General features: G+C 60.4%; 7 protein-coding genes across 7 annotated transcripts; 5 read left to right on the forward strand and 2 right to left on the reverse strand.

Moving 5' to 3' along the window:
* Positions 1-284: 284 nt before the first annotated feature.
* Positions 285-3,082, forward strand: GGTG_05957 (hypothetical protein). The gene is made up of 3 exons (XM_009223769.1): positions 285-370; positions 465-1,959; positions 2,088-3,082. Exons 1-3 carry the CDS (start codon positions 301-303, stop codon positions 2,839-2,841), a joined length of 2,319 nt encoding a protein of 772 aa, XP_009222033.1. The 5' UTR covers positions 285-300; the 3' UTR covers positions 2,842-3,082.
* A 286-nt stretch (positions 3,083-3,368) lies between these two features.
* GGTG_05958 (hypothetical protein) lies at positions 3,369-6,335 on the reverse strand (the record flags this gene model as incomplete). The annotated part of the gene is made up of 3 exons (XM_009223770.1): positions 6,188-6,335; positions 4,456-6,067; positions 3,369-4,390 (listed from the first exon to the last, which is right to left on the reverse strand). Exons 2-3 carry the CDS (start codon positions 6,050-6,052, stop codon positions 3,369-3,371), a joined length of 2,619 nt encoding a protein of 872 aa, XP_009222034.1. The 5' UTR covers positions 6,053-6,067; positions 6,188-6,335.
* Positions 6,336-6,657: 322 nt separating this feature from the next.
* Positions 6,658-7,133, forward strand: GGTG_05959 (hypothetical protein; the record flags this gene model as incomplete). Its single annotated transcript, XM_009223771.1, has 2 exons — positions 6,658-6,729; positions 6,972-7,133. The coding sequence occupies 2 exons, from the start codon at positions 6,658-6,660 to the stop codon at positions 7,131-7,133; spliced, it is 234 nt and encodes a 77-aa protein (XP_009222035.1).
* A 63-nt stretch (positions 7,134-7,196) lies between these two features.
* Positions 7,197-11,020, forward strand: GGTG_05960 (para-nitrobenzyl esterase). Its single transcript, XM_009223772.1, has one exon. It carries the CDS (start codon positions 8,699-8,701, stop codon positions 10,646-10,648), a length of 1,950 nt encoding a protein of 649 aa, XP_009222036.1. The 5' UTR covers positions 7,197-8,698; the 3' UTR covers positions 10,649-11,020.
* A 446-nt stretch (positions 11,021-11,466) lies between these two features.
* Positions 11,467-13,088, reverse strand: GGTG_05961 (hypothetical protein). Its single transcript, XM_009223773.1, has one exon. The coding sequence runs from the start codon at positions 12,689-12,691 to the stop codon at positions 11,795-11,797; it is 897 nt and encodes a 298-aa protein (XP_009222037.1). The 5' UTR covers positions 12,692-13,088; the 3' UTR covers positions 11,467-11,794.
* Positions 13,089-13,910: 822 nt separating this feature from the next.
* On the forward strand, positions 13,911-16,442 carry GGTG_05962 (annexin A7). Its single transcript, XM_009223774.1, has 3 exons — positions 13,911-14,339; positions 14,422-15,506; positions 15,608-16,442. The coding sequence occupies exons 1-3, from the start codon at positions 14,300-14,302 to the stop codon at positions 15,887-15,889; spliced, it is 1,407 nt and encodes a 468-aa protein (XP_009222038.1). The 5' UTR covers positions 13,911-14,299; the 3' UTR covers positions 15,890-16,442.
* Positions 16,443-17,886: 1,444 nt separating this feature from the next.
* Positions 17,887-20,854, forward strand: GGTG_05963 (hypothetical protein). Its single transcript, XM_009223775.1, has 4 exons — positions 17,887-18,341; positions 18,452-18,898; positions 18,967-19,074; positions 19,135-20,854. The coding sequence occupies exons 1-4, from the start codon at positions 18,030-18,032 to the stop codon at positions 20,239-20,241; spliced, it is 1,974 nt and encodes a 657-aa protein (XP_009222039.1). The 5' UTR covers positions 17,887-18,029; the 3' UTR covers positions 20,242-20,854.
* Positions 20,855-23,010: the final 2,156 nt, after the last annotated feature.

Here is a 23,010-nt window from a genome sequence, read left to right on the forward strand (position 1 = left end):
AGGCACTTGGCAGGCACCATGTAATGAAGGGCAGCCACAGCCCACAATCGCGAAACGAAGCTTCAGGTTACTCGGTTACTGAAAGTCCCACCAACCGCTCTCACTCCCCGCCATTCTTGGGCTCTTAGCGGCCGCTGGTGGAACTTAAGATCAAATCTCGCCTGTGAGGAGGCCCTTCGGCCCCCAAAGATCAATGGATTGGCTTTAAAACTGCCGGGATGCGGCCGCTAGTCGGTCAGAAACCCACCGACTGGCGGCCCCATCGCTTGCCTGGCTGGTAAGCATCGCTCCTCGCCCATCATGGAGACCGTCATGGACACGACCCAGGAGAGCCCGCGGCAGCGGCGTAACCGAAAGGTCAACACGTGTGGTATGCCCGAACCCCGAGCACACCTCTGGCCATGGAGCCCCGACCCGAGCCCTTACGTGCAGCTGATAGCGTGTTGAGTCCGGTCCAAGCAAAGACGAGTGCCGGGTCCTGAAGCGGAAATGCAACCGCGCCCGCCCCTGCTCCAACTGCCAGAAGACGGGCCGCCACTGCGTCTTCTCGGCCGCCCTCTCGAGCCTCGGCGTGCCGCCGCCGGGCCCCGTCGCCGGCCCGTCGGCTCACCTGACAGCCCCGCGCGGTTCCGGGCCCGCGCCGAGCCGCCCTGCCGTCGTGCCGGCCGCGCCTACGTCCCTCCCCCATGACCGACGCCAGACCCGCCAGCCTCATAGCCACACACCGCCCGACATATGCCTCCGTATCGGGAGACTGACCATCACGGACAGGGTAGAGGGTCTGCCGAGGGCGGGCTTGGTGGGCGAACTCGATGCGCTGCTGCACCGTCTCGGCTTCGGCTTCCCCGGCGCCGAGCCGGTCGACTGCTTCGCCGCCCCCATCGCGTCCTGGTTCAAACCCCACACGCAAGCCCCGTTCCTGCGACTGCTCAACGCACCGGCGTGGCCGGAAAGTGGCGATCCTCTGCAACCCGCGGGCACTTTTGCCTTGTCGTCGGCCCAGGAGAGCAGCTTGTTTGACCGTTACTTCCTTTCAGTTTATCCGGTTTGCCCTCTGGTCTTGCCTGGCGACCTCGGTCCCGTCCCTTCAGAGGCGAGATGCGCCGGCGACGGGCATGGGAGCAGCGGGATGGGCGACGACGGTCTTCGCGATGACGACCCCGTGGCGGTTGCCCTCCGCGCGGCCGTCTCGTATGCCGCGGCCGTCAGCATGCCGCCCCTGGAGACCCAACGCGTCTTTGGCCTACCCAAGCCCTCGCTTGTGCGCTGGCTCCAGACGGCCACCGAGGATGCGATATCGAGCTCGAACGGCTTCGCCGCCAGCCTGGACCTGCGCTCCTTTCAAGCCATCTTGATATACCTGACCCCGCAGATGCTCAGCGAGGTGTCGCGGACCCACGCTGTCCTGGTCTCCGCCGTCACGCGCCAGTTCCAGCTCGCCGGCCTCGACCGCGGCCTGGACGGCGGCGCCCGGGATAACCCTGGCGGGCAGGGCCCCGCCGAGGAGCCCGGGGGCCGCCGGCTGACCAGGCTGCACTGCTGGCAGCACCTGCTCTTCCTCAACATCCGCGCCACCGAAGCGGTCGGTCCGGAGCGCTCGCTGTTCGAGGACCCGGAAGCAGCCATGCCGTGGCCCGACCCCGGCGCTCGGGGGCGGGACATGGTGGCCCTGGTCCGCTACGAATGCTACCAGATACATCGCTTCGTCGTCCGGCAGCGCCAGAACGTGCTTCGCGGGACCCTTACGCTGCGCGGCTGCCTCGACATGCTGGACGAGCGGGTGCGACGTGTGCGGAGCAACTTGATTGATGGATTGGAGGATGACGTTCCGATACAAAAATACGCCAGGCTCGTGGGGAACCTGCTGCTCGCTCGCTCGCGCTGCATGCTTCTCCACAACGTCAACGCCAAGTTGCTGGAATGGGCAAGATCTCCCCAGACCAGGAAGCTCAGGGACATGTCAGTGATTGTCCCCCTTGTTGATATGAAGCTGTTGCTGTTGTTCTATATAAAGAGCATCGTTTTTGTCCAATGTTACTGCCTGCTTCGTTCGGGCACCATTCGCTGACTTTCGCACGCAATGCTAGTCTGATACAGCACAGCCTCGAGGTCATCGAGACAGGCGTTACCCTCGAGACGGACCCCGAACTGGCGCACTGGTCGTGGTACGCCGGCGCCTACCACCAATACCACTCGCTCCTGTTCCCGCTCGTGCAGGTATGCGTGGATCCGGACCACCCACTCGCCGACAGGGTCATGGCCGTCGCGGACCACGTCTTCGGCCCCTCGTCGCCGTCGGGCCGTCCCCAGCAGCGCGCCGTGGCTATCCTGCGCGCCGTGAAGCAGAATCTCGAGTCCTTCCTGGCGGCCATCGAAGCTCCTCCACAGGAGCCCCTACAGCCACTCTACTTTTCCCCGCTGCCGATCCGCCAGGCGCCGCAGCACGCGGACGCGACCCCGTTTCCGTCGCAGAACCAGCACCTTTTGCCGCACTTGACGTCGCCCGAGTACCTGGCAGAGCCCATACCCGGCATTCAGGGGCCGGGGCTCGGGCTCGACCACCAACACCACCAGCACCACCACCATCACCTGGCCTCGCCATCGCCGCCCGTGATGGGAGGCGGCGGCCGCCCCGCATTCAAAGATGTTGATTCGTTTGGTCAGCGGTTTTTGGGGGACATTGACCACGGCAGCAGTACAGATTCGCACGTCACAGCGGGGGACACCGCCGGGGTCGGAGGCGGGGAGGAGCACGTGGCCGGTCTCAGCGTCGACGACGTGGCGGAAGCGGGCGAGGGGTACGGTTGGTGGCCCTGGCCCCCGCAGGAGTGGTGGCCATGACGTGGAGGGCCGGGGCGGCAGAGTGGACTGATGTTGCGCCTTGCCCGAAACGGACGAGTGAGCGGGAGATAACCATTTTCCAGGTACGAATCCTTCAATTCGTATCTCAAATCGTTACGTCCCGCAGTTGCTATTAATGTTAGATGCAGGTAAGCGGGCAAGCTGATCACATGCACTCCCCAAGCCAAAAATAGTCTTTGTGAGATCCTGTGAGGGTCGAAATGAAATGACGTCTCCCCAGAACAATTCACATCGGTGTCAACGGGCCTGATGAGAAAATATTGTTTCTTGACTTGTACTATGTATGCTATATGTACGCCATTCGAGAGAAGTAGCCATAGATGCTAGATGGATGCAAAAGTATAGAAAAAAAAAAAAAAAAAAAAGAGAACATATGAAAGTCGCTGTGCTTGGCCTCAATGGGACAGTCGGGTATTTACGCCTTGCTATGCAAGAAAAAAAGACAAAGGAAATGAAAAAGAAGTGAGATGGCCATGCCAGATAAAATGGGTAATCCGCCCCCTTCCTCACGCAAAAGAGCCCGCGATGACGGCCATGACGCCCCCATAAGCCCCAGCACAGAGGAGCAGGTCCTGCGTCGAGAAGCCGCCGACCACTGAGTAGGATGCCGCGGCGACAGGGAGCGCAGCGGCGGCGGCGGGCCCTTCGGCCTGCTTGCCCTCGTGCGCCGCCTCGTCGTCGATCGACTCGGTCGCGGCCTGGGGGGCGGTTTTATCAATGGCAGCGGCGGCGGTGGCAGCGCCCTTGGCCCGCCTGGCCCAGCCGCTGCCGCCGCACACGACGGCCGCGAGCGCCAGGACGAGGAGCACGACGGCCATGCGCGAGGCGAAGCCCGGGATGACGGTGAATGCCGACACAGGCGCCAGGACGGCGGCGGTGCCGGCGACGACGACGCGCACCACAGGGCGGCGCGCGGCAGCTGCGCGGTCAGGCTTGGCGTCGGCGCCGTCGTGCAGCGACATGGTAGACATAGGCGAGCCCGGGTCTGTGCGGTCCGTGGGGTACGACGAGGAGAGGCAGTCGGCGAGGCCCGGCGAGCGCGTCGACAGGTTGGAGCCGATGCGCCGATGGGCGTTTGCGGCCGTGGTCGGCGGCCGCGACAGGGGCGAGGGGCGCGAGGTCGCGAACAGGGAGCGGGCGGGGTCGGGCCGCTGGTGGTGGTACAGGACCGTCGGCGTCGGCGAAGAGGCCCGGAATGGTGTCTGGCCCTGGACTGGGGTCGGGTTGTTGTCATCCGAGGCCTGATCCTGCTTGTAGTTTTCCGTAGCGTAGTGGTGGTTCCTAAGCGGCAGGTCGCTGCGGCTGCGGCTACGGCCTATGCGCGTGGTCGCCGTGGCGTAGGTGAAAACGGGTGCCGACGACTTCTCGTCCGGAGCCAGAGAAATGAGGTCGTACGGGCAGTCGAGAAAGCGAGTCTCCATCTCGCTGATGGGGTTCTCCATTGCGAAATATGTGCGGTAGTTGTCCACCTCCTTTGTCGACGGAACCGAGAGTCCCTGAGTCTTGGTAAAAGACTCGAGCGCTTGATCTGTAGATGGCTGGGGTTAGCACGCGCCGGCCCAGAACGGCCTTGGTTGGATGTAGGACACTCACTGTACTGTCCGAGCTTGACCTCAATCTTTTGGAGGACCTCGGTCTTCTGGACCTGCAGCTCCCCGCCGCGCGGGTTGTCTCCACGCCTGGAGGCGGGAATGATATGGCTTTGCATGCGGCGCGCCTGCGTGTCGGCCGTGTCCAGGCGGTGCAGCTGCTCCTCCAGCACGCTCAGCTCGTCTTGCAGATTCAGGAGGACGCGGTGGCTGAGTGCCTGGAACCGACGGTAGATGGGCTTGATGGACGGGTGTTGCTGATGCGGCTGCAGCCACGGCGACGGCGCCGGCATCCCCACAGACCCTGCTGGAGGTCCCATGCTCGCATGGCGTCGGTGGGTGCGGTGCACCGGCGGCTGCTGTTGGTTGTGGTCGGATTCGTGCCAGCCCAAGCAGTGCTCTGGGCCCGACAGACAGGAGGCGAGGAGCTCGTATCCAGAGAGCGGGAGCTTCTCGGCGCGCGGCAGGTTCATGGCCTCCTGGCTGGGGCCTCGAGGGTTGAGCGCCCTGGGCGGGATGCTCGTACGACCGCTGGGCGGGATGCTCGCACGGCCGCGGGGCATCTCGGGAGTGCCATAGCGGTTGTGGTGCTGTCTGCTAATCTCCTGCTCCAGCTTCTGAAGCTCCTGCAGGTTTCTGGGCTGCCGGAACTCGGGTGCCGTGAGGAAGTCGCCCTTGACGGGTGATTCGCGCTCCGAGGCATCGCCATTGCCGTTGACGCTCCGCTCGGGGCTGCTGCTGCGGTCCGTCTCGGGATCATCGCCCACCATCTCGGAGCAAGACGTGGCGCTGGCAGCGCTGGACATGCCTGGCGAGTGCGGGCTCGTCGTCCTGTGGCTAGGCCGGCACGGCGACCCTCGAGTCGACGACCTGGAAGAGCCGAGGGGTGGTGCGAAGTGCCAAGACGTCGACGAAGCCGCCCCCGCCTCCTCCACGCTTCTCCGGATGGCCTCCTCTGTCACCTCAGGCGAGCCCTCGTCCAGGTACTCGAGGGCGTCAGGCACCAGGATCACGGGCGGAGGTGACATGCCAGCCTCGCACGACGCTGAAACCCGGGTGGCTGATGCGTAGCTCTCGTGGCCTGTGTCTGGCCCATCAAAAGGGGCCTGGATAACAGTCGAGGTGCTTCCGTTTGAGCTGTCCGGACGCCTCATTGCGAAAGTGGGCGACGCAGACGAGCGGGGAGGTCGAGAAAGGGCTTGCCTTCCACGGGTCTCAAATCCCAGCCTCTCATGATCAATAAACAAGCTCCGTCCCCTGCTCCCCAGGTCGGATTCGGAGCGGCGGTGTGTCGGCCACGGCTTAGACTTCGGGTTCGGTGGCAGTCCGGAGGCACCTAGGCGCATCATGGTCGAGGCTCTGGGCCGACTTCGGTAGCTGTGAGTAGAACCAACTCCCGTGGGAGTGGCGGACGGGTTGAGGTTGTGCCTCGGGGACTTTGCGGAGTCGGAAAAGGTCCAGCGCCTGTTGTCCGCCTCCCACGGCCTCAGCATATCGTGGGCTCCAGGTGTGGCATCCTGGTCATCGAGTTCGGGCTCCTCGTCAATAGGGCTCGGCTCGATCAGCTCCTCGCAACACACGCGCACCTCTCCGCTCGGCATCGCTAGCACTTGAAGCTGGACGGTGCACCGCATTGTGAGTTAGTATACGAGGTAGCCGGCAGCAGCGGGGGCTGCCAACTCTGGCAAAAACGCAACTCGGGTGCAACATGGCAGTTGAGCCGTAGATATGCATACCTTGTTTCCCTGATTTTCTTTTTTGGCTTGTGTGCTGTAATTTCACAGGAGAGCGGAGCACCTGGACAGATAGTCGTGTCGCTGCAGGTATCCGATACGAACAAAGGAGATGGTGTATGCTAGTGTTAGTGGCGGTATGTTGTGGAATGGCAAGCCAGAGACCAAGACGAGATGGCCAGGCGACCAATGACGACAGTCCACGCGATGTGATGTGAGGCCTTGGAACCAACCGCGCAAAATCAGGTAGATGTAAACATCGTCGAGCACGTTGGAAGGCAAACACGAATGGCATCGTCGGGCAATATAGCTAAAAAAAAAAAAAAACCCCAGGGAAGCGGGCCTGGGCCCCGGACGGAGCCAGGGTCTAGGTCTAGGCCAGGTCTTTGCTCGCGCAGAGGACGGCCCTTGCCTGGGCAGTAACGCTCTCGTCGGTTCTCGTGGCCGCCGCCCGGCTTCTCTCGCAGAACGAAATGGAGCGAAATGGCTCCTTCTCCACGCTAGGGCAAAAAGAAACCCGCCAAGACCCGAACGACAGCAGCGACGTGAGACCCTTGGCTCTCGTTTTTGCCATATAGAGCCCGTCAACAGCGATCTCGAGACGGGGCCTGCTTTGCGCCGCTCGGATTGTGGCCTGATTCTTCTGTCATGGCTGTTTTAGCATCACGGACAGGCCCCAGCCGCCAGCCGCCAGCCAGGGCACTGAAGGGGGGGGGACAGGGCTGAAGGCTGTAGTCCTCTCTCAGCAAGCCCAAAGTGTCTCATCGACGCCGCTGCTGCGTTTCAGGCTCTGGGTGACAGCCAGGGCTTCCAGGCTGGGGGCGCCGGGCCGAAGCAGCAACAGCGCCGCGTGGTTGGTCAGCCAGCGCGCACGCACCAGGTGCCAACCCTGGTGCGGGCGGATGGTGGAGCCAGGACGCTGGGTGGGACGCTAGGACGGAAGCAATGACTCGGAGCTTCCAATCTAGGCGATCCGCATGGCCTCGGTTTCGATTTTTGATCTGCGTCAATTCCTTTCTCTACTGTGCTGCCAATCGCGACCTCCAGGAGCACGCTGCTTTTTGCCCTTTAGAACCCCCTTCCCAGGCTCAGGCTCAGGCTCAGGCCCTGTGCCAAGATGGAATGGCACTGCCCAACGGCGGATGCTTCGTCTATTAGCATCCGGGGCAGTCCTAGCGCCAGCATCGCCTACATCTGATGCTCGGGCCGTCCATCGATGTCGTCCTATGGAGCCATCGGAACCCACAAGCCCACCCAGCGAGATTCCCATGGGCGGATTCCCATGCCGCTCTTAGCATGGAGCCAAGCTTCTGCATTGTGGCGTAGCGACGATTGCCAATGCCATTCCGATGCCCCATTCGGTGCTTGCCGGATGCTTGCACACATTAGGGTCTTGCACGTCCCATACTTTAATCATTTTTCGTTTCAAAACATGCTCGCCTGCCCGGCCACGGACTCCCCGGCTGCCCTGGTCCGGAGGCTGTCAGATCCCGCCGAACCGAAGCGGCAGGTCGGTGCGAGGTCTGCCAGGAGATCCGGCCCATGGACACAGGCCCAACCGTTCCCCTCGCCAAGGCCTGAAACCGATAAATCCACTGTCGTCCCCTGCCTTCTGAAAAAAGGTTCGCGTCTCACACAGCTTCGTCCAACGTCGGGAAAGACCTGCCGTCAATCAAGGCAGCTGGGGTTCGGACAAGGCTGGGATGGCGTCGAGACCTTGTTCTTTTCCTGTGTACATGAATTATAACTGCTGGTTCCCTCCCGGACGCCTCCATCAAACCTGCCTCTGAGCCTCTGGCCTTGTGACGATGCAGTTCTACACTGCTATCTTGGGGGTGTGACTGGGTTCGAGATATTCGACAGCAATAACTTGTTTCGACCTCGCCTGTAACCATGCAGGTTCATGCCAGCACCATGGTTCACTCTCGCAACCCACACCTTCAAGCAGCAACCTAAGTCACTTTGGTTGATTACGGACGATTTGGCGGAGCTGACGGGTCATGAACAGCAAATTGTGCAAGAAAAGGCAGGAAACAAATTTCATTCCGCACCAAGACACCCAACCCGCCACTATTGTCATGGCGGGCTGGTGTGCTCGCCGCCTGAATGCCAAAGGGCCTTGATTGACCCAAAGATAAGAAGCCTCAAGCAGAGGATCGAGCACGAAATGCTTGAGCAGGAAATGGGGCTCAATAGATAGATGGTGGCTTGTCGAAGTCGAACCGGAGCGACGAGAGCTTGTGCGGTCGTATGAGCAATCTTGACGATGACCAGGGCGGATCGTGTATTCCGGCCAGTCCAGAAAAGACAGGACTAAAAGGCTGGCAGACAAGGGGTTGTTTATGGGCTGCATCCTGGTGCCGGATATGGTGAGCTACTACTCCAACACCGACAACATAGTCTGTACCTTCTCTCCTCCGGCCTGCCAAGCGGCCTAGTCCGATTGTCGGGCGCGTCCAGTCCACACCTATCCTTAGCCGAGAGGGGTTCGGCCCTGACCTGGGTCGGGGAACCATGACTCGCCGCCGCTGCAACGGACCTGCGTCGCCGCAGCGGGAAGGTGACATCGCACGCCATCAGAAAGAGGAGACACACCGCACCTTACACCCCCGACCTCGGGGAACATCCACGGAGATGCGCCGGGCTTGGCTCTTGGCCGGGATATATCACCAGACCGTCGACCGGCACAAGGCCCCGCTCTCCTCCTCGTCCTACTCCCAGTCACCGCACCTACTCCAGGCCACCCCCACCGAACCCGCCATGAGGTTCTCACGGGCAAACGCGCTCCTCGCCGGGCTGCAGGCCGCCGTCTTTCCGTCCGCCGCCCTAGGCCAGGACAACGGCAGCTGCGACGCCTACAACACCATCTCGCTCGGCGACTACGGCTCCTTCTCCGGCACCGTCGTCAACTCGACCCAGACCGGCCGCCCGCTCCCCGCCCCCGTCGACGCCTGGCTGGGCATCGACTACTCGACGCAGCCCGTCGGCGACGGACGCTTCCGGCCCGTGACGTGGCCCGCGCCCTTTGACGGCGTCAAGCCGGCCGTCAGGTTCGGCAAGTCGTGCGTCCAGGGCCCACCAGGCACCATCCCGGCCGGGGAGGAGGACGAGGCGTGCCTCAGCTTCAACGTCTTCCGCACCCGGGGCGTGCCGCTCGACCAGAAGACGCCGGTGCTGGTGTGGATCCACGGCGGCTCCTTCTACCTCGGGTCCTACCGCAGCTTCGACGCCGCCGCCTTCGCCGCCTCGTCCAAGGTCCCCATCACCGTGGTCAACTTCCACTACCGCCTCAACTCGCTCGGCTTCCTGCCCTCGACCCTGTTCGAGGAGGAGGGCCTGCTGAACCTGGGGCTGCGCGACCAGAACTTCTTCCTGCAGTTCGTGCAGCGGCACATCGCCTCCTTCGGCGGCGACCCGGACGCCGTCACCATCGGCGGGCGCTCCGCGGGCGGCCACTCGGTCGGCATCCACTACTTCCACAACTACGGCGAGGACGCCGGCCGCAGCCTGTTCCGCGGCGCCATCCACCAGTCGGGCTCCGTCACGGCCCGCGCCTTCCCCAACTCGACGTACCCGCTCTACGTGCGCCAGTTCAACGAGTACATGCAGTTCCTAGGCTGCCCGCAGGACCAGGGCAACGAGGCCGCGCTCGCCTGCCTGCGCGCCGCCGACATCGCCAAGATCCGCTCCATCTCGTCCAAGCTCTACCTCGAGGGCGACGGGCCCCTCACCTGGCCCTTCCAGCCGACGGCCGGGGGCCCGCTCCTGGAAAAGTTCGGCTCGCAGTCCGGGTACGACGGCACGTTCCACCACGTCCCGACCATCACGACGACGACGACCAACGAGGGCAAGTTCTACGTGCCCGGCAACCTCGAGACCAACCAGCAGTTCCTCGACTACCTGCACAACATCTCGCCCGCGCTCGACGCCGCCGACCTGCGGCTGCTCGAGGACCTGTACCCGGACCCGGCCGCGCGCCCGGACTCGCCCTACGCCAACTCGCCCAACAGCACGCAGTACGAGCGCATCGCCGCCGCCTGGAGCGACTACGCCTACATCTGCCCGGGCCAGGAGACGGCCTACCGGGCGGGCGCGGCCGGCGTGCCCGTGTGGAAGGCGCGGTTCGACACGCCCAACTTCACCCCCGCGTGGCAGGGCATCCCGCACACGGCCGACGCGCGCTACACGTGGGACGAGCCGACGGCGCAGCACGTCGACGTCTCGCACGTCTACCACGCCTACCTGGCCAGCTTCGTCGCCGCCGGCGACCCAAACGCGCACAGGTGGCCCGGCGCCCCCGAGTGGCCCGCCTACAGGCCGTCGGGCTACGGCCTCGGCTCGGAGCCGGCCGACCAGCTCGTCGTCCGCCCCGAGGGGGGCACCAAGGTCGAGAAGGACGACATCCGCCGCAAGGAGTGCCTGTACTGGCGCAGTCCCGAGAGGGCGCCTCGGTTGAACAAATAAAAAGTACGAAACATCAGCATGTGGAAAAGGGGACGGGGCGGTTCAGGCAGAAGGTCACAGAAAGTAATTTTTAGTATTCAACTATGATAGAAAGGGGGGGTTTGGAGAAATTCCTGCATTGTGGTTGCCTAGAAAAAGGTTGTCATATCTCTAGAAATGTTGGCAGAAGTGCAAAGGGGATAGATGCGGGCTATCTCTCTCTGGCCATGATCGTCGTCAGGCATCCCAACCCTGGTTCCTCATATACACCTTCACGACCGTGTAAAATATGGCAGCAATGACGACGAGCATGAACAGAATGCAGAAAAATAGCAGGCAGACGTCCCAAGAGAACAGAAAACGCAACCGGTCCCGGACGGAGTGGTTGAAACGGCCCCAGCAGCCCCGCGCCGGCGGGGCCGTCTCCCTCTGACTCTCGACATCGTCAGGCTGGGAGATGCTAGATAGGTGAGGCAGAGCAAGGGTAGGCGCGGGTCTGGTAGGCGAGACAGGCGTGGAGCTCGCAGTCGCTTTCGACGCCATCTTGGAAAAGCCGAGTCGTGGTTTGCTCTGTACTTTCCAATAGGGAGGGCGATGGGTACGAAGATATCTGCGCTGCTGACTCGGGTGAAGAGGCCGATAAGATGGAAATCATGGTGTGAAATGGCGAGATCGGCCGGCGGTTTATACAGAGCTTGGTAAAGCTCAACAATGGCCTTTGAGAGTTTGTACTTGGCCAGGCTTTGTCGTGCTTGCGAACAACAATTGCCAACATCGCCTTTCTCTACCATACTTCAAAGGGCCTTTGGCTTGGGGGTTGTCGTAAAAGTCCATGAATTATTTCCCATCAGGGTCATCTACCTACGACCCCTGTATATGCAAAAACGCCTACCCATCGTAACCCTATATGCACATGTACATTACCCCGGAACGCGTCCAGCTCTTGGTCTACGTCTCAGAAATCTCCGAAAATACCGCCGGTCCGTTCCCCGTTCCCCAAATGCTGATTAATGCAGGTATTGGACAGCTCCCGCTGTCATGTTATTATTAAAAGTCCACGTGCGCCTGGGTGGCGCAAGCGGATGGCGAAGAGAACGCGCTCGGAAATGCAATGCAGGAGAGACAAAGGAAAGGGTGTGGCGTCCTGAAAATGCAGGCAGACGCGTGCTATACCAGTGGGTGAGCGGGGCCATGGTAGGGAATCGTGCGGTTCCACGACGGGTACTTGGCGGAATGCCAGTAGCCGTCGTCTGGTGTCGTGGTGGTCGATGAGGTCGTGGCCGCAAGCACTGTGGTTGGCACGTACGTCGTGCTGGTGAGCGTGAACGAGTCAGTACTGACGACCGAAATGGTGCTTTTAGAGGTGGTGCGCGTGCTGGAGGCGCTGGTCGTATTCGCGGGGTTGGTCTCCCACGGTGCCTCAGAGACGATTGAAGTGTGCGTAGATGTTGACGCGACAAGGGAGGATGTCATGAAGATCTTGGAGGTAGATGATGCTGTGGCATCGTGCGAAACAGTTGAGTTGGAGGCAGCGGAGCCGGTATAGGACGAGCTACTGCTTGGGGTGGATGAAGGGACGCTGGTGGGTGTGACATCAGGCGTGCTTGGGGCCGGCGACGGCTCACTGCTCTTTGTTGGTGGTGCCTCTTCGGCGCTCGAGCTTGGAGTTTTGGTGACGGTGATAGTTGCCGGGGGCGAGTCCGTGGGCGCGGGCATGATATCAATGATAGATATGGACTTTGTCACCGTCGCCGGACTAGGCGAGCTCGTGACGACCACCGTCTCTGGGGCTGACGTTTTGGTGACGGTGGCGGGCGGCAGTGTCTTGATCACCGTGACCTCGGGCTTGGGGTTGGAGCCAGCGCCTGACCCCGACCCGCCGGCGCCGGAGCCGGAACCCGAGTTGGGGTTGCCGCCATCAATGGGGACGACAGAGTACTTAGGCCTGGGCGGCTGGGCGGGCGCATTGCGAGGAGACTGGCCTGCAAAGGGCAGGCATTCGCCGGGCAGGGAGTAGCTAGAGAGTGCCACGAGGATGGGCACCGGGAGCTGGCTGAAGCGCATCTTGAAGATTGCTTGCAAGATGATGCAGGCGCAAGATGATGGTGCAGGAAAACCAGACAGCGAGCAGGGATTAGAGGCTTGCTGTTTGGGGAAAGTGAGAAACGAAGGCGCACGACAGGCAAATCGCAGAGCTCAAGAAGAAAGAAGAGAGAATGCACAAACCGCAGGAACACGCGGCACCACTTATTTGATAGCCCTCAGACGGGATGAAGAAATTCACGAGGCTGGACTCATGGCCAGTTGACGAATCCTTGATATTGATACTGTAAATAGCAAGGGGGCGCAAATATCGCGTGGTTGGGAGCCCTGAGGAATCAGGAACGTTGAGGTGATTGGTTGGAGATCGGAAGGGTGGGTCAGAATCCTTGTCACTCCGCATGGTGTGACACAACCTCCCCGCCTTCAATTCGTGGAATCAGCCAACCACGCCCTCCAAAATCGCAGTGGCTGGCAGTAACTTTTGCGGCAGTGCTAAAAAGTCACACGCTCCCATCCCTCGACCTCGATACCGTCAAGGGAGGTAAAAGATACAGGGCACGGCAAGGAGTCCGTGAGACCGTGGGCTCGTTTATATCGATAAACTAACACGATACTCGCTTGGAAGGACAGCCTGCCTAGTGGGGGCTAGTACGTGTGCGAACACGTGACAGTGCCTGCGGCACTAACAGCCAGTCACGTGACTTTCCCTCCTCTGCCATGTGCCATGGTGGGGGAGGCAAGGCCCCAAAAACAAGCTTAACAAGCCTCGTCGGCGGGTCCTCACTCGCCAGACATTTTCCCCGTAAGGATCAGCACTGGGTTGTGCCACCTGTGGCACACAGGGACAACGCTGTGCCAGACCAAGCCCAAGCTGGGATAGCGCGCCTGTGTTAGTTAAGCTATGAAGCAGTCGCCGGTACCCGATTAGCTGTGTTCTCATCCGACGTCGCCTTGCTGTTCGTGTCAATGACCAGCGCCCCCGTGCAACCATCAGGAGAAAATGATGAGCTGTCTTGCTCACTATCGCCACATGCGCAAGCAACTGCGGCAACTCTGGACGATACCTGTAGTGAGGCGACCTATATTTTTTTTCCATGGGACACTCGCTGGCAGCGGCCTCCCGATTGCGATTGCTCATGGCTCATTTGATCCAAGTGTGGAATCACGTCGCCAATTATACTGGATTCCAGGCTGCAGCAAACCCTCGGAACCAAAACATCACGCTCAGCCACAATCACATCGATCCTTCCGGCAGGTAGCCGCCAAAAACCCAAATAACCACAGCCCAACGGAGTGTGAGGGTGGCGGTACCTCCATGTACGGACCGTAGGCATGCAGTTGGCCCCACAACCTGAGGCGCCAGGACGAATCCGACGGCCCAGTGAGATGGTGGCACAGCCCGATTGACGTCGTCAGGTCTTGGGTCGAGTTGCGCGGCGCATCCAGCCATCCCACCTCCTCGTCCTGTTCTCAAACATACCTTTAATCACATGTTGCCGCCCACCTCTTTACAATCTGCATTCTGCTTCCCTCATCCTAATCCCTAATCGCGACCGCCTCCTGTTCACGTTTCCACCACCTGCCTAGGTATCTACCTACACAGCGAACCAGTCGCCAATCAGTGGCATCATGGCTTACTACCAACAGCAATATCCGCCCTACGGCGCCCGTACGTGCCCCATGCGCTTGTGCGCGCGCAGAGGAAACGCTGGACGCACGTCCGTCGGTTGCTGACCGTGAAACCGCAACAGAACCTCCTCAAGGCAATTACTATGGCCAAATGCCTCCCAGCGGGCAACAATATCCCCCGTCAGGTTACCCCTATCCCCAACAACAACAACAACAACAGGCTTACGGTTCGCCGGCACCTCCAAATGGCCAATATGGGCAGCCGCCTCCGCCCCATGGACAATATCCTCCGCATCACCAACCATATGGAGGAGGTCCGCCACCGGTAGAGCTATATGGTAGCCAGCCCTCATATAGCGCACCGCCTTCTCATCAGCCACCCCATCAGCCGCCGTATGGTCAGCCTCCACCACACCAGCAGGGCTATGGCCAGCCACCCATATCGCCGCAGCCAGGATACGGCGCGGCGCCGCCGGGGGCACCGCCCGCACCGTACGGCGCACCGTCCTATGGCAACTTTCCGCCGACGCCTCCCTCGCTCGGCTACGCGCCACAGTCGATCAACTGGGACCCGTCGCCGGACGTCAACGGGCTGCGTGCCGCGATGAAGGGGTGGGGCACGGACGAGGCGGCGCTCATCCGGATACTCTCGGACAAGGACCCGCTGCAGGTGGACGCGATCCGCAACGGCTTCCAGCGCAACCTCAACCGCGACCTGATCAAGGACATCGAGAGCGAGACGGGCTCGTGGTTCAGGGAGGGGCTGGTGGCGCTCGCGCAGGGCCCGCTCTTGCACGACGTGACGTCGCTGTACAAGGCGCTGAGCGGGCCGGGAACCAAGGAGCTCGTGCTCAACGACGTGCTGCTCGCCCGGTCCAACGCGGACCTGCGCGCCATCAAGCAGACCTTCCAGAGCGTGTACCGCCGCCCGCTCGAGGACATGGTCTCGGGCGACCTGTCGTTCAAGACGAAGCGCCAGTTCGAGATCGTCATGCAGGCCGTCCGCGCCGAGGACTCGACGCCCGTCGTGCCGGCCGACACGCAGCGCGACGTGCGGGACCTGTACGCCGCCACCGAGGGCAAGATTGGCACCGACGAGATCTTGGTGTGCAGCATGTTTGCGCTGCGGAACGACAATCAGATACGCGCCATTGCCGTCGAGTACCAGAGGCAGTACAGCAGGTCTCTCGAGGAAGTGATTCGCAATGTAAGGAACAAATGCCAGCGCCGAGAGGAGAAATGGAATATCCGACCTTTGGGTCGCTTCAATGCTCGGGAAACTAACAGTTCTTGCTTTCCACCTCACAGGAATTCAGCGGTCACATGGAAGACGCACTCCTCTACCAGCTCCGGTACGCGCTGGACCGGTACATGCACCAGGCGAAGCTGCTCGAGGACGCCATGGCCGGGCTGGGCACCAAGGACCACCTGCTCGTCAGCCGCGTGGTGCGCTCGCACTGGGACCGCAGCAACATGGCCAACGTGCGCGTCGCGTTCGAGAAGCGGTACGGCACGGCGCTTGCCAGGCGCATCGACGGCGAGACGAGCGGCGACTACAAGCGCCTGATGCTCGCCTGCGTCGCGAGGTGACGGCCTGACCAAGGCGGGAGGGGGTGGGGGACATCAATGGTTGGGAGGGAGGGTGGATGGGGATACGATGGCCGATCTTTGAGACGGAGGATTTGTTTTCGCCAAGCCAGTCTGGTGAAGTCGGATTAACACGATTGTATGGGTGTTCTTTTTTTTTTTTTTTGGCTTCTGGGATGGCAACACGAAGTAATGTGTCCATGTCCCTTGGTGGAGTGGCTATTGAGGGAGGGGGTACTTAAACTGGCACGGCATGTGGGTACCGAGGAAGGTAGGGCTGTTATTTTGGGAGCATAACGACTGGAATTAACACCAACGAATGTTGCCACCGCATTGATAGGCAAATGTGCGTCTTGGTGGTTGTTGGTTTTGGAGGGAGTGGGTATGCCAGCAGCAGTTTAGACGTGGCCGACTGGAAGTTTGTCATGATTGCCCAGCCGCCCACTCACGAATGTAGGTGTGGTTTCGATATATTAGCCTTCATATCAGGTCTTAACCTTAACTCTGTATGCCTCATGTTCGTTAGTGGTGTGCCCAATCTCAAGAGTTTAGCCGGCGCATTGCACCGGCAGAGTTCCATGGGGTCCGAGATGCTCCCGCCTCCTGTTGTTGGTTTGACAGCGGGTCTCATTAAAGGAGATGGCGACGCAGTCACTGGTTGTTGAGGTTGGGGAGCTGTGAAGGCTGTACGATCACTTGTTGGTTATCCCAAGAAAAATTGGTGAAGCATCAGAGTGCAAGCGACACGGTCAGAGGAAAACAGCCGTGCACAGCGCCTTGCAAGGTGGGGAAGTGTTGAAACGCGACGAGACGAGTGTATCTCGTCCGGTACGCCAGGATAATTACATAAAACGTGGCTTGGCTAATCACTGTGAGGTTCCACAATACCAAGTCGTGACGAGCAAGACACCAACTTTTACCCCCGCACTAGTGATAATTAACTCCACCGTGATTTACGCGCAAATAAAATAACCCGCCGCCCCGTTCGGTTTGCCTTTTTTGCACTTTGCAAAGTCGCCCCTTGTTTCCCCCGTTTTCAGTGTATTTTCCTACCTGGCCACAACCGGGTCAATGCCACAGCCCGCTTCCTGCGCGCCTTGGCTCCGCCCCCAGCCTTTGAGGGCGCCTGCCCGTTTGAAGAGGAATCGAGATCCCGTCGAGTCAGAACCTGCAAACGCATCCGAGTCGCCAGGCGGAGCCGGCTTATTCATCTTGGACTCGTCCCTAGGCGGCCTTTCCCAATCAAGGAAGGGACGATAGTGACGGCGGATTCGACGCGTGACGCCCTGTGCACGCGCGACCCTCCTTCACGACGCGCACACATTAATTGGTGGACGAAGGAGCCAAACATCTCCCAGAGTTGGGCCCGATTCGGAAGGGACTCGTGGGCAGCAACTGCTCCCCCCTCCATTCCGTGGCCTCGAGCTGCCATTATTGTGCTTCTTGACCACTTCCATCTTTGGTCAAGTCGTGATCTGCTGAGGTGGACTTGCACAGACAGCTCCGCGAGGAGGAGCTCTCATCCTCATCAGGTGGGCACCGTAGACCACCCTAGATAGCCAGGGCCACAGGCAGTGACCACTCGGATCCCGGCTTGGGCAAAAAAAGGCATGTCGACGGCGGCACAGTCTCCCATCCCAGCACCAGTGGTCTCGGACCTGCCACCGCAGTCGTCGCAGGCGGCCACTCCGGCGCCCAGCAGCAGTGCCACTTCCCCGTCCGCGGCCATCCCGCCTGGTCTCTGGCAGACGTACGTGGCCAGAGGCCCCAACTTGGGCAACGGCGTGCCCGCCCGGGTCGCGAGGCCGCCCGACTTTGTGCCTCCCCCGCCCCGGCCTGCGTCGGCATCGACGCCGGAGCAGAACCCCGCAGTGTACACGGCTCGGCAGGAGCAGTGCACGCCATCATTCTACCCCCACCACCACACGATCCCACCACAGCAGCAACCGCAGCAGCAGCAGCAACCGCAGCAGCAGCAGCAACGCAGCAGCAGCAGCAGCAGCAGCAGCAGCAGCAACCGCAGCCGCAACAACAGCTGCCACCGCAGCAGCAACCACAGCAGCAACCACAGCAGCAACCGCAGCAGCAACCGCAGCAGCAACCGCAGCCCCAGCCCCAGCCCCAGCAATACTACCAAAACGCCATGCCGTCGCTGCCTCCCTCGCTGCCCCCGTCGGCGCCGTCGGCGCCGTCGACGCCTGGGAAAATGGGCCTGCCGGGACGGCCGCGCAACAAGCCGACCATCATGGACCCTCCGGGCGCCAAGATGGACGGGCTGCCGGGCCGTTTCCCCTCGCCCACCGTCGACCACGCCACGCTCAACCCCAAGTTCGACGACGACCTGGCCAGGCTCACCTTTGCCATGCACCAGTCGCTTCCGCAGGCAGTGCGTCGTGCTGTGCGCGACAACTGGGAGAAGTGCCTTATCGGCAGTGAGTCGCACGTGGCGTTTCTTGTAAGTTGATGTCGGCTGCCGTCTTGGATTTTACGGCTGTTTGCAGACAAACAAGCAAAGGAAAGAAGGAAAAGAAAAGACGGGACGTGGCTAACATGACCGGCTCCAAGCTCAACGCGACGCTCCACAACGCGACGTCGTCAACGCTCAAACGCGCCATCCGGGACTTTGGCTCTAAGCTCGTCAAGTCCAGCATGACGGACCTTTTGGAGCATTTGTCCCAAGCCGACATCGATAGTGTTTCTGACATTATCCTAGCCAAGGCCTCGCACGAGTTCCTTGACAAGGCACTTGAAAAACGCCTGCGCACCATCGAGGCTAAGCCGCTCATCAATGCGCTCTGCCGCGCCGAGCGTTTGGGATACGAGGCTGATGATGCTGAGGACGACGAAAATTCTAGCCAGCCTGCTGGTACCCCAGTGCAACCTCCCAACTTCATGCCAGGTCATCCTGTCGGCCCACCTCAGACACCCAGCACGCCTGCGCCTCGACAAGAGGCTTCGTGGAACTGCAATCTCTGCTACCGCCACTTTACCGTACAGTCGGCTTACGAATATGTTAGTGTCTTGGATCGGATCTCTCTCATTCTGTCGTCACCGGCCGCTAACCCTTGTTCTGGCTTTAGCACACCTCCAAGACTGTTTGCACGCGTGTTCCGCCAAATCCGGGAGGGTTCAAGCAGTGCTGCCGATACTGTGGCCAGGGTTTCACCACTGCTGTCGGCCTGCAATACGTAAGTCGCCGGCTTCGACTAACGTTGGTCGCCGTATACATGCTCTAACCGCCCTCACAGCATTTTAACAACAAGGTATGTGGCGACTTCGGGCCTACACCCGCCCATCAGAACATGCCGAAGGGCTATGCCGCTGGTGTTGCTGCCAGCTCGCCGCAGGTCCCGTCGCCCACGCCCCACATGCCTTCCTCGGCCCACCAGGCCAAGTACGCGCCGATGACCTCAACGCCGCCGTCGTCGGGCACGCCAAACCTGCTGGGCCGCACCGTCAGCGGCGCAGATCCTTATGCGCATCTGACGGATCACCAACGCCTATCCCTCAACGAGGAACTCCGTCAAGCCGAGGTGCAGTTTGCCGAGCGCTTCAAGCAGGCCGACGCCATCGTCGACCATAACGAGCGCCGGACGAAACTAGACGGCCTGCGCAACAGCTTCGGCACCAAACAGTCTATCATTCGCAAAAAGTACGGTGTCAAGCTCAGAGAGCGCCGTACTAGGGCCGAGATCGAGGCTGAGCGCCAGCGCATGGGCATTACCAACGAGATGGACGGCAACGCGCCGTCGCCAAGCCACAGGCCCGGAGCGCCCACAATAACACCAGTGCCCCTTACCCAGCAAAACGGCATACCGGCAATGGCAAATGGAAATAGGTTCTCCAGCGTCAACGTGCCCATCAAGCGGGAGATGCCCGACGACGGTCTCGGAGCCGCTGCTAGGGAGGCCTTCAAACGACCCAGGATCGACGACGATGGTTCTAACACCGCCATGGCCTCGCCCAACGTGCCGAGCACGCAAGTCTCATCGATACAAGCCTCATCAGCTCAATCAGCCCTCACTCAGCAACACCAGGCAGGCGCACCCATCGAGATATCTTCCAGCGCCGGCACCACCTCCCGAGGTGCGTCGGCGGCTAGCGACTTGAGCGGCACCCCCGATTTAGCGGCGCAGATCGATGCCGAGACCGAAACTTATACGGCCTGTTCGTTACCCCCGCCTCCCGAACCCAGCGGTTCTATCCCCGAGAACTCCACGGCACAGGTCGGTGGCGACGAAGACGAAGACGGGACGGAGGATGGAGATGACGATGATGACGATAACGACGACATCCCCGCCGAGCTTCCGTCAAATGTCAGGCAGAGCCTCGCCTCATCAAACCGAATGGGTTAGTACCGCAGGGTTTAGAGTAGATGCTCGCCATGGCGCACGGCGGCAAGGGCGCTTTGGGGAGTGGGAATCTGCCAGCTGTGCGCCATATATTGAGCATCAGCCAGATTATGAGAATTCAACAAAGTAGCAAGCCAGGAAGGATGTTTTGTGTGGAGTTTTCTTTTCTTTTTTTTCGTCTTCGCCCTTCGGCTGTCGGATGGGCCATTCCCCAGCCCCATTTGCTTTGCTCAACTCGGCCACGGTGAGCACGACTTGCATGGGAGGTAGTAATTGGTTGTTGCTTTGGGCCTAGTCTAGGAATGGTTCTCCCTCGCACTTTTTGGGCATTCTTCATCTTGGACGTGGGTTTTCCTCTTTTCGAGAAGATTTCTTGACACCTTTAGTGGTCACCCCGATTCTCTCATTCTAGCTCCTCTTACCCGGTTGCTATGTTGGACTTGGCGTCCCTTCCCTCGAGGAGAGTTTTTTCCTGAGTGACTTTTCTTTTTCTTGGGAAACAGGAGAACAAAACTAAATCAGAAATCATAATACCCCTTGCTTACTAATTACCTTCGTCCCTTATCATTGGTTGTTGTGTTTCACTGGATTCTTTTTCAAGTCTAGTTGGGTCGCCTCTGTACGAATTCTCTCTCATGATTATCGTTAACGCATGGGGAAACACGGACGTCCCGAGGGCGCAGTGCGGGGGACGCGTCATTTTTTGCCATCTGCAATGGTCCTACAAGGTGACATGGCACAGCTCGCGTTGCTCATCCATCAGCTTGCATTGCATTTTTCTGGTCAGCTTCTCTTGGGACCTGGCGTGAATGGCCGGCCACCGCCCGTGGCCATCAAGCCATTCAAAGATTGGTCCCCCGGCCAAGCCGCCTAGGCCCAGTACCCAACTCGGCATTGGGTTTGCTCCGTTCGATTCACCGGGTCAGTCCGGACGCGGGCGTGAGAAAAAAAAAGAGAGAGAGATAAGGAAATCCGGTGCTATGCTGCCACAAAGAAATCACCCTCCAACCTCTAGTGGGGGTCCTTGTGATCGGGATCGGGGGACCTAGAGTTTGGTTGCTCGCCCACGCTCTGGGCTCACAAGCACGAACATCAGGCTAAACCGGGGGGGTATGGGCAGTTTTGCGTTTGAAAAACACCTCATGAGCATGGCACAAGGCACCGGGCCTAGCGCCGGAGCCGACAGAGCCGCCGGAGCTGGGCTCATGGAAGAGAAAAGAAATCAAACGGGAGAGGAACGGAAGAGAGGGAGGGTGAGAGAGAGAGAGAGGTAACGCTCCGGCGCAGAAGAGCCGCGACTGGCGCACGAGAGCAGTTGGCTACTAGTCACTTCCCTGCTCACGCTCATGGAATCGAATGGGCACTTGTTGCAAACGCATCCCCCTACTGAATGGGAACACGGCGTTGGAACGCGAAGGGTGGCCAGACGATGGCCCCTTATCCCATTCTCCTCATGGCCCGTTTGGTTGGACGTCCGTCCACCGGTGAAGGCGACGGCGGCGTGACGTCCACAACTAGGAGGGATGGGCCGGTGGCCTTTGGTGCTATCCGCCTATATTATAGAGATCGTCCTTCTCATCCTCGCCGGCCGGGCTTATCCCAGCATCTCTCACTTTCATCCCACCACGCACTCGTAAAATTCACACCTGTTGTTATCTACAAACTTGGATATCCTTTCTTGTATTTTTTTTTCGTCCCGGACCATCTCCTTGGAGATACAACAGTGCTGGTCTGATACAAGAAGAAGAAGGAAAAAACGAAAAAAGAAAAGCAAAAGAAAGAAAGTCACTCGACCATCGCCCGCCGCAGCGTGCCCAACAAACACACCGTCACACCTCGCCTCTCGCGGCTGCCAATAAGGCCTCAGCCTCGGATATCACCAAAGAGCACCGCCCGCCACATCGCCTCACCATCTACCGAGGCACCACAACCTTGAGCGCCCGCGCGATATTACTCCCTACGCCCACCGACCATCCATCCCCCTTTAAGCCTCCATTTGGGCTCACAAACATCTGCTAGGCCCTGCGTAAGTTTTTGCTGCGTCATAGCAGCTCCGCTCACGAGACATCTCTGTCCCTCATTCGTTCTCTCCCCTCTCCATTGATTGTCCCAAGCATTTTTGCTCACATTGGCGACCCCAACCCAGACCAGGCAACAAAAAGAAACAAAGCGGCGGATGCCTTTGTGACAGGCAATACCATTGTTCGCGTGCCACCGCACGCACAAACAAGCCCCTCCCTATCGTCGCATCATAAGCCCAAGTGCCACCCTAGGCGGGAGGACAAAGAGACAGGTCGACTACCTGCCCGACGTTTACTTATATATCACAGGCCTTGTGCGCGCCGCAGAGCCCCCCGCTCTGACCGGCCGACAGCGTCTTCGTGGTAACAACACCTGACTGGTAGGGGTCAGGACAGGCAAAGGGGAGCGAGTTCGAAAGAAAAAGAGGAGGAAAAAGAAGCCAGCAACCCTCCAGAGCATAGCATAGCCTTGTTCGTTTTTGTCGTTTTCTTTTCTTTTTGCACCTTTTTTCTTCTTCCGCCATTAGAGTTTGGGGCCGTTGACAAGCCCGGCCTCCCGCCGCCGCCCCCTCCCGAATCAGAAGGGCTCGAGAGAAGCGAGAAAAAAGGGGGTGAAACCGGCACGCCGCCCGCAATGTGCGAGGCCGAGGTGACCGAGTTCTTTTGCCGGTACACGGGCCGCACGACGCGCCTGGTGGCCGGGCCGCCGTCCCCGTGCCGCGAGGTACGGCAGCGGCGCGGCGGCGGCGGC

The sequence above is a fragment of the Gaeumannomyces tritici genome (assembly GCF_000145635.1).
Source record: "Gaeumannomyces tritici R3-111a-1 unplaced genomic scaffold supercont2.3, whole genome shotgun sequence".
NCBI classification, from domain to species: Eukaryota; Fungi; Ascomycota; class Sordariomycetes; order Magnaporthales; family Magnaporthaceae; genus Gaeumannomyces; species Gaeumannomyces tritici.

Coding starts and splice junctions, on each gene's coding strand:
- GGTG_05960 (XM_009223772.1), top strand. CDS start 8,699: ATGACTCGCCGCCGCTGCAACGGACCTGCGTCGCCGCAGCGGGAAGGT.
- GGTG_05957 (XM_009223769.1), top strand. CDS start 301: ATGGAGACCGTCATGGACACGACCCAGGAGAGCCCGCGGCAGCGGCGT. Junction 371..464: donor CCGAAAGGTCAACACGTGTG/GTATGCCCGAAC, acceptor GTCCAAGCAAAG/ACGAGTGCCGGGTCCTGAAG. Junction 1,960..2,087: donor ACCAGGAAGCTCAGGGACAT/GTCAGTGATTGT, acceptor ACGCAATGCTAG/TCTGATACAGCACAGCCTCG.
- GGTG_05962 (XM_009223774.1), top strand. CDS start 14,300: ATGGCTTACTACCAACAGCAATATCCGCCCTACGGCGCCC. Junction 14,340..14,421: donor ATATCCGCCCTACGGCGCCC/GTACGTGCCCCA, acceptor AAACCGCAACAG/AACCTCCTCAAGGCAATTAC. Junction 15,507..15,607: donor TCGAGGAAGTGATTCGCAAT/GTAAGGAACAAA, acceptor TCCACCTCACAG/GAATTCAGCGGTCACATGGA.
- GGTG_05963 (XM_009223775.1), top strand. CDS start 18,030: ATGCCGTCGCTGCCTCCCTCGCTGCCCCCGTCGGCGCCGTCGGCGCCG. Junction 18,342..18,451: donor AGTCGCACGTGGCGTTTCTT/GTAAGTTGATGT, acceptor ACCGGCTCCAAG/CTCAACGCGACGCTCCACAA. Junction 18,899..18,966: donor TACAGTCGGCTTACGAATAT/GTTAGTGTCTTG, acceptor TTCTGGCTTTAG/CACACCTCCAAGACTGTTTG.
- GGTG_05961 (XM_009223773.1), bottom strand. CDS start 12,691: ATGCGCTTCAGCCAGCTCCCGGTGCCCATCCTCGTGGCACTCTCTAGC.